Here is an 11971-nt window from a genome sequence, read left to right as displayed (position 1 = left end):
CCGGGCTTGTTTTGGTGTGAACAATTTGGAGACATAAGAACTTCGTGCACTTTACGAGTTGTTCACCCAAAAGTCCTATAGATAAAAGCTGAAGATCCCGGCACTTTCAGCATTGAAGACAAGCAGGAACGTGGTGCTGGAGGGGAACAGAATCTGTCGTGGTGTCTCAGATCTGTCTGGGCAGTCCCGTGCCACCCTCGTGGTGGTGATCCCAGGGCTCTGCCAGCCCCATGCCACCCCAGCTCCAGGGGCATGGGGAAGTGCCAGCCAAACCCTGCCAAGCAACACCTATCACACCCAAAGATCCTTTGTGATTAATTCACTTATTGATGGTCCTTCATAACTCCGTGGTCATCTTTTTTTTTTTCTTTTTTCTTTTTTTTTTTTTTTTGCGCTGCCATTAATTATTCCTGGAAGCAAATAAAAGGGCCCACCGATATCTCTCCCTCCCTCCCTCCCACCCGCCGCAGCCAGCTTTTCCTTAGGGAGAAAAAACTTGTACTCGTTCTGCAGTGGGACAATGCCGACTTTTGAACCTCTAACCACTAAACAAACAAACCTTGCGCTCCGCTCCACAATCCAAACAGGGTTTATTGACAGGCGTATCGCAGCAACCCGCACCAGCTCAGGCAGCAGCCGGGCCTGGGATCGATGCTGCGGGGGCGGCCCCGGGCACCAGAGGGCATCCTCGAAGGGGGACAGCACCCACCTGGAGACCCTGGGCTCCCCTGGGAGGAAGGAGCAGGGGATGGTGCCTGCAAAACCCTGTGGACTTGACCACACTCCCTGGCACAACCACTCCCTGCACTGGGAGTGCTGCTCCCTGCCTCGGTCTTCCCCCATGCATGGGAGACCGGGTTCAGGTCTTCGTGGCTGCTGCCAGCCTGTGTCCAGCCCCAAAAGCTGCAGAAAAACTCAGCTGTCAGCATTTCCCCATCCTCCCTCAGGCACAGAGAAGAGATACCTGGTCCATGGGGCAAACCGATCCTGCCCGTGCCGTCCTGCAGATCCCGCTGGCACGTGGCTTCGGCTGTCAGCAAGGTGAGAAGAGGAAAAACAAAATGCCCCGAGGAAGGCAAATGGGGTATTTGGAATGGAGTTGGTGAGAAAAACAGAGAGACACAGGGCCATGTGCCGGAGAAGTCAGCAACCTGCAGAAATCACCCCAAAATGTGCCTGGGGCTGGGCGGTGCTCCCATTCCCACCAGGGCGCAGCCCCACATGAGCAGGTCCCACAGCCAGCCTGGGGCACTGGGTGATTTGGCCAAATCAACCAGACCTTTCTCCTTTCGTCTCAAGCTGGGTGAGCCTTTGGCATTTCTATCCTGGTCCCCATCGTTTAAGAAGAAATGGTGAACGGGCACAGCCCATGGGAGGCGAGCTGTGTTGGGCACATGGCTCCTCTGCGGGTTTCTGCTCTCAGTGAGGCTGCGATGAAGGCAAAGCTGGTAAATCCAAGGGCAGTTTTGAAAACTAACTGGAAAAAAAAAACTCCAAGTGAGCCAAACAGCACGAGGGGGCGAGAAAAGAGACATAATTTAAATTAAAGGACACTGCAAGCATTGCAAAATGGCACCAGGCACTTTGCGTTAGCTCCGCACACACGGAGAAGGATCCCCCCTCCAGCACGGCTGGACATGATTTGCAGAGACTTCACTCTTCCAATTTCTCTGCACTGCGGCTAATAAATCTGGCTGGATGACTATCAGCACGGGATTTATGGGCTCTTTTACAAGTGTCTAACATTAAGCAATTCACTTCTGAACGTTTAAACAGCGCCTTATCTTGTCTGCTCTGACCCTTAGGGCAGGATGAACGTTTTGCATATTTATGGTCATGAGAAAAAATAAAATAATAAAATATAAAATAAAAAAATGTGCTTTAATTTTTTTTCTTCCTGTTAAAATTCATTGTTAGCCCGACAACATTTCGAAAACCTTGCGGATCCCTGAGATTCACGGGGGGCAGGCAGGCAGTGCCCGCGCCCCCCTTTTATCTAACAAACTCCAGGGTAAAAACAATAAAAAAAGAAAACCGAAAACCATAATAACATTAATAATAATAAAGCCACCGCCACGATTCCCCCGGACGACGAGACACGCACACTGTACACTCTGTACACAAGGCCGGCCCCGCGGGGCGGTGTAGTGCATAGGCGGGGGGGGGGCCGCTCCCACCGTGCCACCGAGACCCCCCCCGGCCCCGGCACGGCCCGGCACGGCTCGGCCCGGCCCCGCTGCGGCCGTGCCCTCCAGCAGTCCCTGAGCTGCGGCCCCCCCCCGGCCGCTGTCACTGGGGGGCGGCGGGACCCAGCCCGGCGGCTGCCGCCCCCCCCGTGGGACCCTGCAGAGGGGCGCCGGGGCTGAGCGGCTCCGCACCGCCGGGCTGCGCCTGCTGCAGCTTCTTCTTGTTGATCTTCCTCTCCTTCGCCCGCCGGTTCTGGAACCAGATTTTCACCTGCCGGGGGGAGAGAGGGCAGTCAGGGGGGTGTTGCCTGCGGCTGTCCCCCCCCCCCTCCCCCCGGGGATCCGTAATGGGAGAGGCGCCGGGAGCCTCCCTGTTCATCCTGGCATGCGCATCCCTGGTTCCACGCATCCCTGGTTGCGCGCATCCTTGCTCCAAGCATCCCCGCACTGAGCATCCCTGTCCCGGGCATTCCTGCATCCCGATGCGCGCATCACAACCCTGTACATTAAACCCAAAACATCCCAACCCTACACATCCCAACCCTACACACCCCAACCCTACACATCCCAACCCTACACATCCCAACCCGATACATCCCAACCCTACACATCCCAACCCTACACATCCTGTCCCTGTGCATCCCAACCCTACACATCTCAAACTTACACATCCCAACCCTATACATCTAGATACTACACATCTCAACTCTACACATCCTGACCCTACACATCTCAACTCTACACATCCCGACCCTACCCTACACATCCCGACCCTACACATCCCTGCCCCGCACATCCCTGCCCCGCACATCCCTGCCCCGTGCATTCCATCCCTGCGCATCCCAACCCCACAAATCCCGACCCACGCATCCCTGCCCCACACATCCCGACCCCCCACACCCGACCCCTACATTCTGGAGGCACACACCTGCCTCTCGGACAGCCCCAGGCTGGAGGCCAGCTCCGCTTTCCTCCGGATGGTGATGTAGCGGCTGTAGTGGAACTCCTTCTCCAGCTCCAGCCGCTGGTGGTCGGTGTAGACGACGCGGTACTTGTCTTTCGTCCTGGTTTTAACTGCGGGGAACAAAGCCCGGGTTGGGAAAGCAAAAGCAAAAGCAGCGCGGAGCTGCGCGGCGGCCGCCGCAGGGTGGCTCCCGGAGGGCGCAGGGCAAGCAGGATGAGGCCAGCCCGGCTTCCTGCCCGCCTCTCCCTGCACCGGGCTCCCCTGAGAACAGCAAACAGAGGGGAGAGCAGCAGTTAAACCGTCCCTCAGACCTTGGGCACGTGTTGCAAAAGCTGCGGGAATGTCAGTTGCGACAGCGACATGGGCGCGGGCCCTCCGCCACCCCCCCCCCCCCCCTCGCGCTCCGGTGCGCTCCCGGTCGTTTTGCTGGGGACAACTTTATTGTGCTCTTTTGGCCACCTTTGGTTTTGCTTTGCCTTCCCCATCGGGGAAGGACTTAGGAGGAGAGGGAAAAGAAGAGGGGAAAAAAGGAAAAAGAGGGGGGGGAAAAAAGGGAAAAGGGGGGAAAAAAAGGAAAAAATGGGGGAGAAAGGAAAAAAATGGGAAAATGGAAAAAGGAGGGAAAAAGGGGAAAAAAAAAAAGGGAAAAGGGGGGGAAAGGGGAAAAGAAAGGAAAGTCCCGCTGAGGGCCCGGCGGCTTGGAGCAGCCCCCGGGCTCCCGCCCGGCTCCGCCGCCTCTCGCCCCGCCGCCGGCGTCGGGCAGGGCCGGAGGGGACTCCGCGGTGCCCCCGGGAGGGCTCCGCGCGGTTGCAGCCCCCCAAAATGAACAAAACCCAATCCGAAGGCGAATTTCGGCGAGTGGCCGGCGAGTATATGCATGGCTGCATGGAGTGACCTCCTTTCTTGGGCTCGTTTCTGGTTGAGCTGGTTGGAGCCCCGGCCCTTCTCCTCCTTCCCCAGAGATCTGAGGCGCGGGGAGTTTCTGCCCCCTAGGTGCTTAATGGCTGGCAGGCTGACTTTGTTCAGGTAAACTCTCTGCAAACCACAACAAAAGCACCCTGTAAAGATACAAGCCTGATCAGAGAAAACTCCCCAGAGCCAGTGAATAGGGAACACAATCCCAAACAATGCGGGACAAGGAGATCTTATCAAAGACAAAAAAAAAAAAAAAAAAACCTTCTCAAAGCCTTAATGACAGCCACATTCTGTTTGAATTACCACTACTGAACAAATGGCGGCAGGCGCTTTCATCCCCCCCCCCCCAGCCTCGCGCATTAACATAAACACTGGCTCCAAAGGCAGAATTTGAATGGAGCCAAGGGACCGGCCACCACCGCGCAGCCCCGACCTGTGGGAACACCACGGGCTGCCCTGGGAAGCGCCACGGGCCCCGGGGGAGCTCCTCCAACACCGCCACCGCCACCCGGAGCCAGCGGCGGGGGCACCGGGGCTTCCCCAGAGCCTCGGTGCCCGGGACCCCCCTCCCCGGGCCGTCGGGGAACCCCCCCGGAGCTGGGAGAGGGACGCCCAAAGTCTCTTTTTTTTGGGTGCTTTTCGGCCGTATATTTATAAATACAAATAAAAAAGAGAGACAATGGCAGCGGAAGGTGTACATCAAAGCGGGAGGCATGCATCTCCCCGTGGCAGATGTAAAGGGGGGGGGGGGAGGAATATATAAAAGAGGGGGCCCGGCCGGGCTGCGGGGGGATTAACATCACAAGGGAGAGCGGCGCCGGGAGCGGCCTCCCCCGGCCTCCCCCAGGCAGCCTCGGCCGCCGGGGGAACGGGGAGGGGGGGACACAAGGGGGGGGGGGGGGACGCCCTCGCACCTCCCGGCCCCATTTCGGGGACCGAGGGCACCCGAAATCCCCGCAGGGGTGGCCCGGCCGCGCTAAGGGTTCCTAAAGGGTTAGGCGGCCAGTGAGTCAGAAACAAATGCGGAGCGACACCGGCCGATGATTTATACGCCTGTAATTGGTTATAAAAATCTTTTAAGTGGCTATAAGTGGACGAGCGGAGCGGAGGAGGGAGGAAGAGCGGAGCGTTGCCCTCGGGATGCCGCCCGGGCTCGCTCCCGGAGCTCCGCGACCCCCCGACGGGGCGCACGGGGAGCCCTCGGGGCTCTGCCGCTGCCCTCCGCCGCGGGCCGCGTACCGGGGAGCGCGGGGCGGCTGTCAGCAGCGCTTTTTCCCCCCGGTGGCCAGCAAGAAAACGCCGCCGAGGAGCAGCTCCCGAGCGGGTTTGTGCCGAGGTCCCCCCTCCCCGGGCCCCCCGACGGGCGCGGAGCACCCCCCGTCCCCCGACGGGGCGCCCCTTTCCGCGGCTCCCCGCCGGCTCCCCGCTTACCCTGGCTGCTGAGGGGGGGCTGCGCCGGTTTCCTCATCCACTCGCAGAGCCCTCGGCGCTGCCCCCCGGGGGACAGCGGCTCCGGGGCGGCCCCGGCGGCGGCGGCGGCGGCGTTGAGGGGCTGCATGACCCCGGCGGAGCAGTGGGGCGAGGGGCCGGCGTGGTGGTGGGCGTGCGGGTGGTGGTGGTGGTATTCGGCGGGGCTGTAGGCCATGGCCGCGGCCGGGGAGCCCCCGTTGAGGCCGTGGACGGTTCCGGCGGCCGGCGGCGCCCCTTGCCCGTAGGCTCCCCAGTCGTCGCGGAGAGGAGCGGCGTAGGGAGCCGGCCAGGCCGTGCCGGGGGACTGGGAGCTGTCGAGGTTCACATGGTAGCCCCCGTAGTCCGCGTACTGGGGGGCGCCCACGAAGTTCTGCGCCGCCAGGTTGAGCCCCCCCGAGTGGCGCACGGGGCCGGGGTACATGGGCCCGTCCTTGTCCAGGAGGTAGCTCACGTACATGCTGGCGGGACCCCGGCGGCGGCTCTCCGCATGCTGCTGGGGCTCTCGGAGCTGCTGGGGCCCGGGGCCGGGCTCCCCCGGGGCGGGGAGGGGGCAGGCGGAGGGGCCGCGGCCCCGCTCTGCCTCGGCGCCGAGCGCTGCTCGCTGCCGGGGCCGGTCCGAAGCCGATGGCCGGCAGCACTTACATGATTAACGATTGTTTACAAGGCCCTATTAGTAATGGCCCAGACACACCAAAGGCAGGTGACGTGGAGAGGCGCTGGGTATATAGCTACTACCCCTAAAAGACGATTTGCATTTAAAAAGATAAGGAGAGGGCAGCGACCTGATCACAGCTAAATATTCAAGCCTTTATTGTTTAAGAGCTTCCTCCTTCCATTGCAACCTGGTGCACTTTAACCTCCAATCACAGGTTCAAAGGATGAAATCAAGAGACTTGCAAAAGACAGAGAGGGAGATCTAAGGGCGAGGGTGGGAATATGGGAACCGTGTATCGCGGCCGATCTGCGGGCAGCGCTTTAACCAGCTCTTCTTGGGGCTGGGGGGCAAGGAAGGGGCGGAGGAGGAGGGAGTTTTCATTAAAAATCCACCAAGCGATTTTTTTTTCCTTCTTTCTCGTGGTTCTTTTAAGCCACAAACCCCCCCGCCGCCGCGGCCTGCTGCTCTTTCTAGGGCGCTGCCCACTCGGTCACGGGCGATGGAGGCGAGGTAAGAGGAGACCCCCCCCTCGGAGGGCACAGCCTCTGTCCCCACGCGTGTGTCCCCGCAGCCTCCAAACCCGGCGCTGTCGGGGCCCCGGTGCTCCTGGGGGCTCCTTTTCCCCCTTGCCCCCGACGGCCTCGACGTGGGCCCCGTGCCCCGTGCTCGAGCAGCGCCTCCCGCCCCAAAAAGAGCTCCCCAAAGCCGGGCTGCGGGGCGCCCACGGGGGTAGCGAAGGAAGAGCTTTGCCCGCTCTCATCTCCACCGGGAAAGCCGGGAGGGGCGATGCCGTCGGGTAAAAAGGCGACCTCCCCTCCTGGCACACTCGTATTTTTTTTTATTTCCCACCCCGACGCCTTGGGAACCCGCCCCGGAGAGCGGGCGAGCGGCAGCCGGCTTCCCCGAGCCAGCCAGCCCCCTTTGAAGAGGCGCCCCCCCAACCCCCCCTTTTCTCAGCTCCCCCCGCCGCTTTTATGCTTTAACTTTTCACCCTGAGCCGGGACAATGCCAGAAAACGTTTGCATATTTGCATCTTTTCCCATGACACAGCGAGGGAACCTTTCACCCGCCGAGAAAAGCCCCCTCCCGCTTTCCCAGCACGTCGCACCGGCTTTCCCCGACGGCTCTCCCCGGGCTCCCGGGGGTCTCCGGTGGTCGGTACCCGGGTGTCCGTGTCCCGTCGCACGGGTACCGTGCGGAAAACGAGGTTGCCTCAAGCTCACGGCCGTGGTTGCGAGCCCACAATCGCGACCCTACAATAACAAGAGCGCAACGCTCGCCCGCAGCCTTCTCCCGAGGTGGTTTCCCTCCCGTTTCCAGCATCGCACCTGGGTGCTGCTGGGTTAACTGGGAGGGGGAGCGGGGCTCGCAGCCCCCACGCCAAGTTGATGATGCCACAAAGGGAGGAAGGAACCATCCAAACGACAAAAATCCGAACATAAAGTATTAAATCGCACCAAACCCCAGAAAAACCCTAAACCAGCCGGGCACGGACAGCTCGGGGTGCCCCCTCCCCGATCCTCCCCTCCTTGGCTTTTCTCGTGTCCCCCGCCCGCACCGTCTCCGTGGACGGCGGCACTCCCCTTCCCCTGTCCCCCTTCGTTTCGGCTGGGGCAGGATTTTTGTCTCCCCCACAAAAAATTGGGGAGAGGGGCACCGCCTCCAGCTGCAGCTCCCACGCTGGTTTTCCCTCTTCTGTCCCCGCGGATTTGGGGACACAAAGGCGACAAGGCTTTGCCGGGGTGGAGGGTCCCGAGCCGGCCCTGGCTGCCTCCCCCTCCTTCGCTGCCACCTTTTTGGGACTTTTCCTGCTCCGGCCAAAGCCCCCGGAGCGGAGCGGGTCCCGTTGGGGGGCTCTGGCAGCTCCATCCCCAGACACAGGAGCGCAGGAGAGGCCCTGGTCTCTCCCCCCCTTGTTTCCTTCTATATTACTATTATTATTATTATTATTATTATTATTATTATTATTATTATTATTATTATTATTATGTTCTTATTTCCCTAGATCCCCAGCGGGGAAAAGCGACCCGATACCTCTAAAACCGACAATTGCCCAGTCGGAGCGGCCGGTTGGAGAGAAATATCACCTGGTGCTATTGTGTTTTGGTTTGTTTCTTTATTATTTTATTTTATTTTATTTTATTTTATTTTATTTTATTTTATTTTATTTTATTTTATTTTATTTTATTTTATTTTATTTTATTTTATTTTATTTTATTTTATTTTATTTTATTTTATTTTATTTTATTTCATTTCATTTCATTTCATTTTATTTCGTTTCATTTCGTTTCATTTCGTTTCATTTCGTTTCATTTCATTTCATTTCATTTCATTTCATTTCATTTCATTTCACTTTATTTCTTTTCATTTCTTTTCTTTTCGTTTTACTTTATTTCTTTTCTTTTTCTTTTCTTTTATTTTCTTTTATTTATTTATTTTTTCCCCGAGGGGCTCTTTCTCCCAGGACTTTGGCCCGGCCAGACGCTGCCGTGCCGGGCTCCCCGCTTCGGGCTCCGGGGCTCCGGAGCCGTCGCTGCGGGCTCCCCGCTTTCCTCCTTGAGCCCCAAACCTTCCATCTGGAGCCGAAAATCACCATTTCCCAGGGGATCTGCCTGCCCCCGGGGGATCCGGGTCCGAGGGAGCCGCCGACGGCGCACCCGGTGCCCGCTGCCGGTCCCGGGGGGGGCAGCGGCCAGTGCCCAGTGCCAGGCACCCCCCGCCCCCCTTAAGCCCCGGGAAGGGCCTTGCAGGGCTGTGTGTGCACCTTTTTGGGTCGTAATATGCGTTTTTGTTTGAAAAACTAGTATTTTTCCATCACTGAGGAGAAGCTTGGGGTGGGGTGGGGAGATCATCCCCCTCCCGTGCCCCCCCGTGTTAACGGCGCGGAACCGGGAGCTTTGTTTGCAAGGCAAAAAAAAAAAAAAAAAGAAAAGAAAAAAAGAAAAATAAAAGCCCTTTGGTGGCCAAGGAGAGCGAAGGGAAGGAGGAATCGTGTGTTAGTTCGTCCGCCCTGTGGAATTTATGGCTCCCCCTAAGCACAGACATGATAAGGACTCAGAAAACATCTTGGATCTTTTCAAGCCGGCAGCCCCCGAGGCTTTGATGTAGATTACGTTGCAGAATAACCCAATACTTTTATCGTGGGGTTGATACCCGGCTTGTTTAAGCACATGCCTCTCGGAGAGGGTTGGATGCTGAGCGCTTGCTCCCCAGCGGGATCCTCGTTGCTGGGAAGGGAGCGGAGCCGGGGGACTGGGGGGAAGGCACGGCACCACTCGGCACGGCTCAGCAAGGCATGGCATGACACGGCTCGGCACAGCAAGGCATGGCACAGCAAGGCATGGCACAGCACAGCATGCCAAGCTGCAGCACCAGCCGGGCCCCCCCCGCTGCCCCCTTGGACAGGTGCCGTCAGGGCTCAGCTTGGATGGTCCCAGCTCCCCTCCGGGAAATGGGAGCCTAAAGGAAGTGTGGGGAGAAAATGTGGGGAAAGAGTTAAATTAAGCACAGGAGGATTCGGTCTGCCATGGGGTGTCTGGGGCTGTCCCCAGGCTCCCCTCTGGGATGTCACCCCGGGGCCTGATCCAGTCACAGTGGCCAGGACTCAGCCCACAGCGCGCACCCAACGGGCAGGAGCCCGAGGCCAAGCAGCTATTGCTGGCAGCCCCATAGCCCTGGGGGACACCCCCACACCCTCCCAGCCCCTCATGGGGCCTGCAGTCTCCCCCCATGCTCCTTGGGCTGTGTGGTGTCCCTCAGCCGCAGCCTTCGGCCTCGCACCGTGCAGGATGTGGCCGCAGATGTTGGTGCTGAGTCCCTCCCCAAGGACACCATCACACTGCAGCTGCGAGCCTCCAGGCTGTCCCCCCCTTCATCTTGGGGTAATAGAAAGCCCGAGGTCCTTGCTGTCCTCCTAACTCATGGGGGTGTTCAAGGAAAGGTTGGACATGGAGCTTAGGGACATGGTTTAGTGGGTGACGGTGGTGGTAGGGGATGGTTGGACCAGATGATCTTGGAGGGCTTTTCCAACCCTAATGATCGCATGAGTCTATTTCCTATTTCTCCTGCCTTTGAAACATAACCCTGGCAGGGAGGTGATGCATGTGGCCGTGTCTTCCCACACGTCCTATCCATTTATTCCCCCTACCCAAGGCCCTGTATGGCCAGAAGCTCCGCAGTGGCTGCCCCATAGCTCCCTTGGCCCCGTGTTTCTCTTCGAGCCCAATCCAACAAGCCTGTTCAGTCAGCAAAGGCACGGCGCGACTCCGGCCTGGGCGGACGGTTTGTTGTTTGCGGGGTCGAAGGTTTCGAAGGCGTTAACTGCACGCCTCCTTGCAGGCCCCTGGGCTTTTGTGGGTAATATTTCGTGCTGGGCACTGTGGGGAGTGCAGGGACGCAGGTGCCCAGCTCACTTATGGCCACGCCGCTTCCCAAATTTCCTCCTGGGGGCTACAGGTTTTCCCGCCTCCTCCCCGCCGCCTGTTCCTGAAAACAGCTCTGGAGCTGTAAAGAAGGGAGGAGGCCTCTCGTCTTCCAGGGACAAACCCGGGCCCTCCAAACCAAACAAAAACCCCTGTCCTATTGGCTCCGAGGAGGAGCTTCTGTCTGACTGCCCTCCACCTCCTCCTGGTTGCTCCCAGCTGTCACCTCCCAGTGCCAGCCCGGTGTCACCCCCTGCTCCTGGGCTAGAAAAGCCCCAGGGCCGAGGGGCAGGGCCCTGCTCCCAGCCTTGCCTCACACTGCCCTCCTCCGGCCGCTCACCTCGGGGCTGAGCACGCTGGGCCCGGTTTGCCCTCAGTGGGGTGGTTTGGGAGGGTGACAGGGTGACAGCCGCAGGTGGCAGCCCAGGTGGCATTTAGAACCGAAGTTTGGCTTTGTGTGGGGTTAGCACCATGACCTCCACGCATCGGGACCACCCCGAGCTGCTCCCCTTGGTGCAGAGACCCCAAAGGATCTCCCAAAGGCTGCCCTTGCTGGCCTCCTGCAGGTCCTCAGTTCGCCAAGGGGAGCTGGGTGGAAGCCAGACATGGGCATCTCCTTTTTCTTGGGATCTCAGGACAGGGCTGTCACAGCACTGGTGATACCACCGGGTTGCGATTAGATGCGACTTCCAGGCTTTCTTCAGAAGTTTAGTCTGGAGAAGAGGAGGCTCAGGAGAGACTTTATTGCTCTCTACAGCTACCTGAAAGGAAGGTGTGGGGAGCTGGGGGTCGGCCTCTTCTCACAGGTAACTAGTGATAGGACTAGAGAGAATGGCCTCAAGTTGCGCCAGGGGAGGTTCAGGTTGGAAATGAGGAGACATTTCTTCTCAGAAAGAGCAGTCAGGCATTGGAACGTGTTGTCCAGGGAGGTGGTGGTGTCACCGTCCCTGGGGGTGTTCAAGGAAAGGTTGGACGTGGTGCTTGGGGACATGGTTTAGTGGGTGACATTGGTGGTAGGGGGATGGTTGGACCAGATGATCTTGGAGGGCTTTTTGAACCTTAATGATTCTATGAAAGAGATAAAGGACAGGGCATGGTGCACGCACCACAGCTCCTCAACATCCCTCCTCATCCGAGACCTGATCCATAGCCACAACCCCTGGGCTCCCCCAGTCCTGCCAGGACTGTTTCTCCTCTACCTAAATATCAGTCTTCCACCTCAGCCCCTTAAGTCTGAATCCCTGATCTGAGCAGCCCCCTTTTTGTTTTGTCTACAGGAAGCATCTCCAGAAGCATGAATTGGAATGGGTCTTCAAAGGGCCCCCAGACCAGTGTCAGGGCGCTCACCCAGGGAGCTGAG

At 58.8% G+C, this 11971-nt stretch overlaps 1 protein-coding gene across 1 annotated transcript; it reads right to left on the bottom strand.

Annotated features, from left to right (window-relative positions):
- Window positions 1-536: 536 nt before the first annotated feature.
- Window positions 537-7150, bottom strand: CDX2 (caudal type homeobox 2). Its single transcript, XM_080575876.1, has 3 exons — window positions 5497-7150; window positions 3115-3260; window positions 537-2457 (listed from the first exon to the last, which is right to left on the bottom strand). Exons 1-3 carry the CDS (start codon window positions 5990-5992, stop codon window positions 2290-2292), a joined length of 810 nt encoding a protein of 269 aa, XP_080432002.1. The 5' UTR covers window positions 5993-7150; the 3' UTR covers window positions 537-2289.
- Window positions 7151-11971: the final 4821 nt, after the last annotated feature.

The sequence above is a fragment of the Anser brachyrhynchus genome, assembly GCF_964034855.1.
Source record: "Anser brachyrhynchus genome assembly, chromosome: 1".
Taxonomy (NCBI): Eukaryota; Metazoa; Chordata; class Aves; order Anseriformes; family Anatidae; genus Anser; species Anser brachyrhynchus.
Note: the sequence above shows the minus strand (reverse complement) of the source record. Positions and strands in the feature narration are given on the sequence as shown.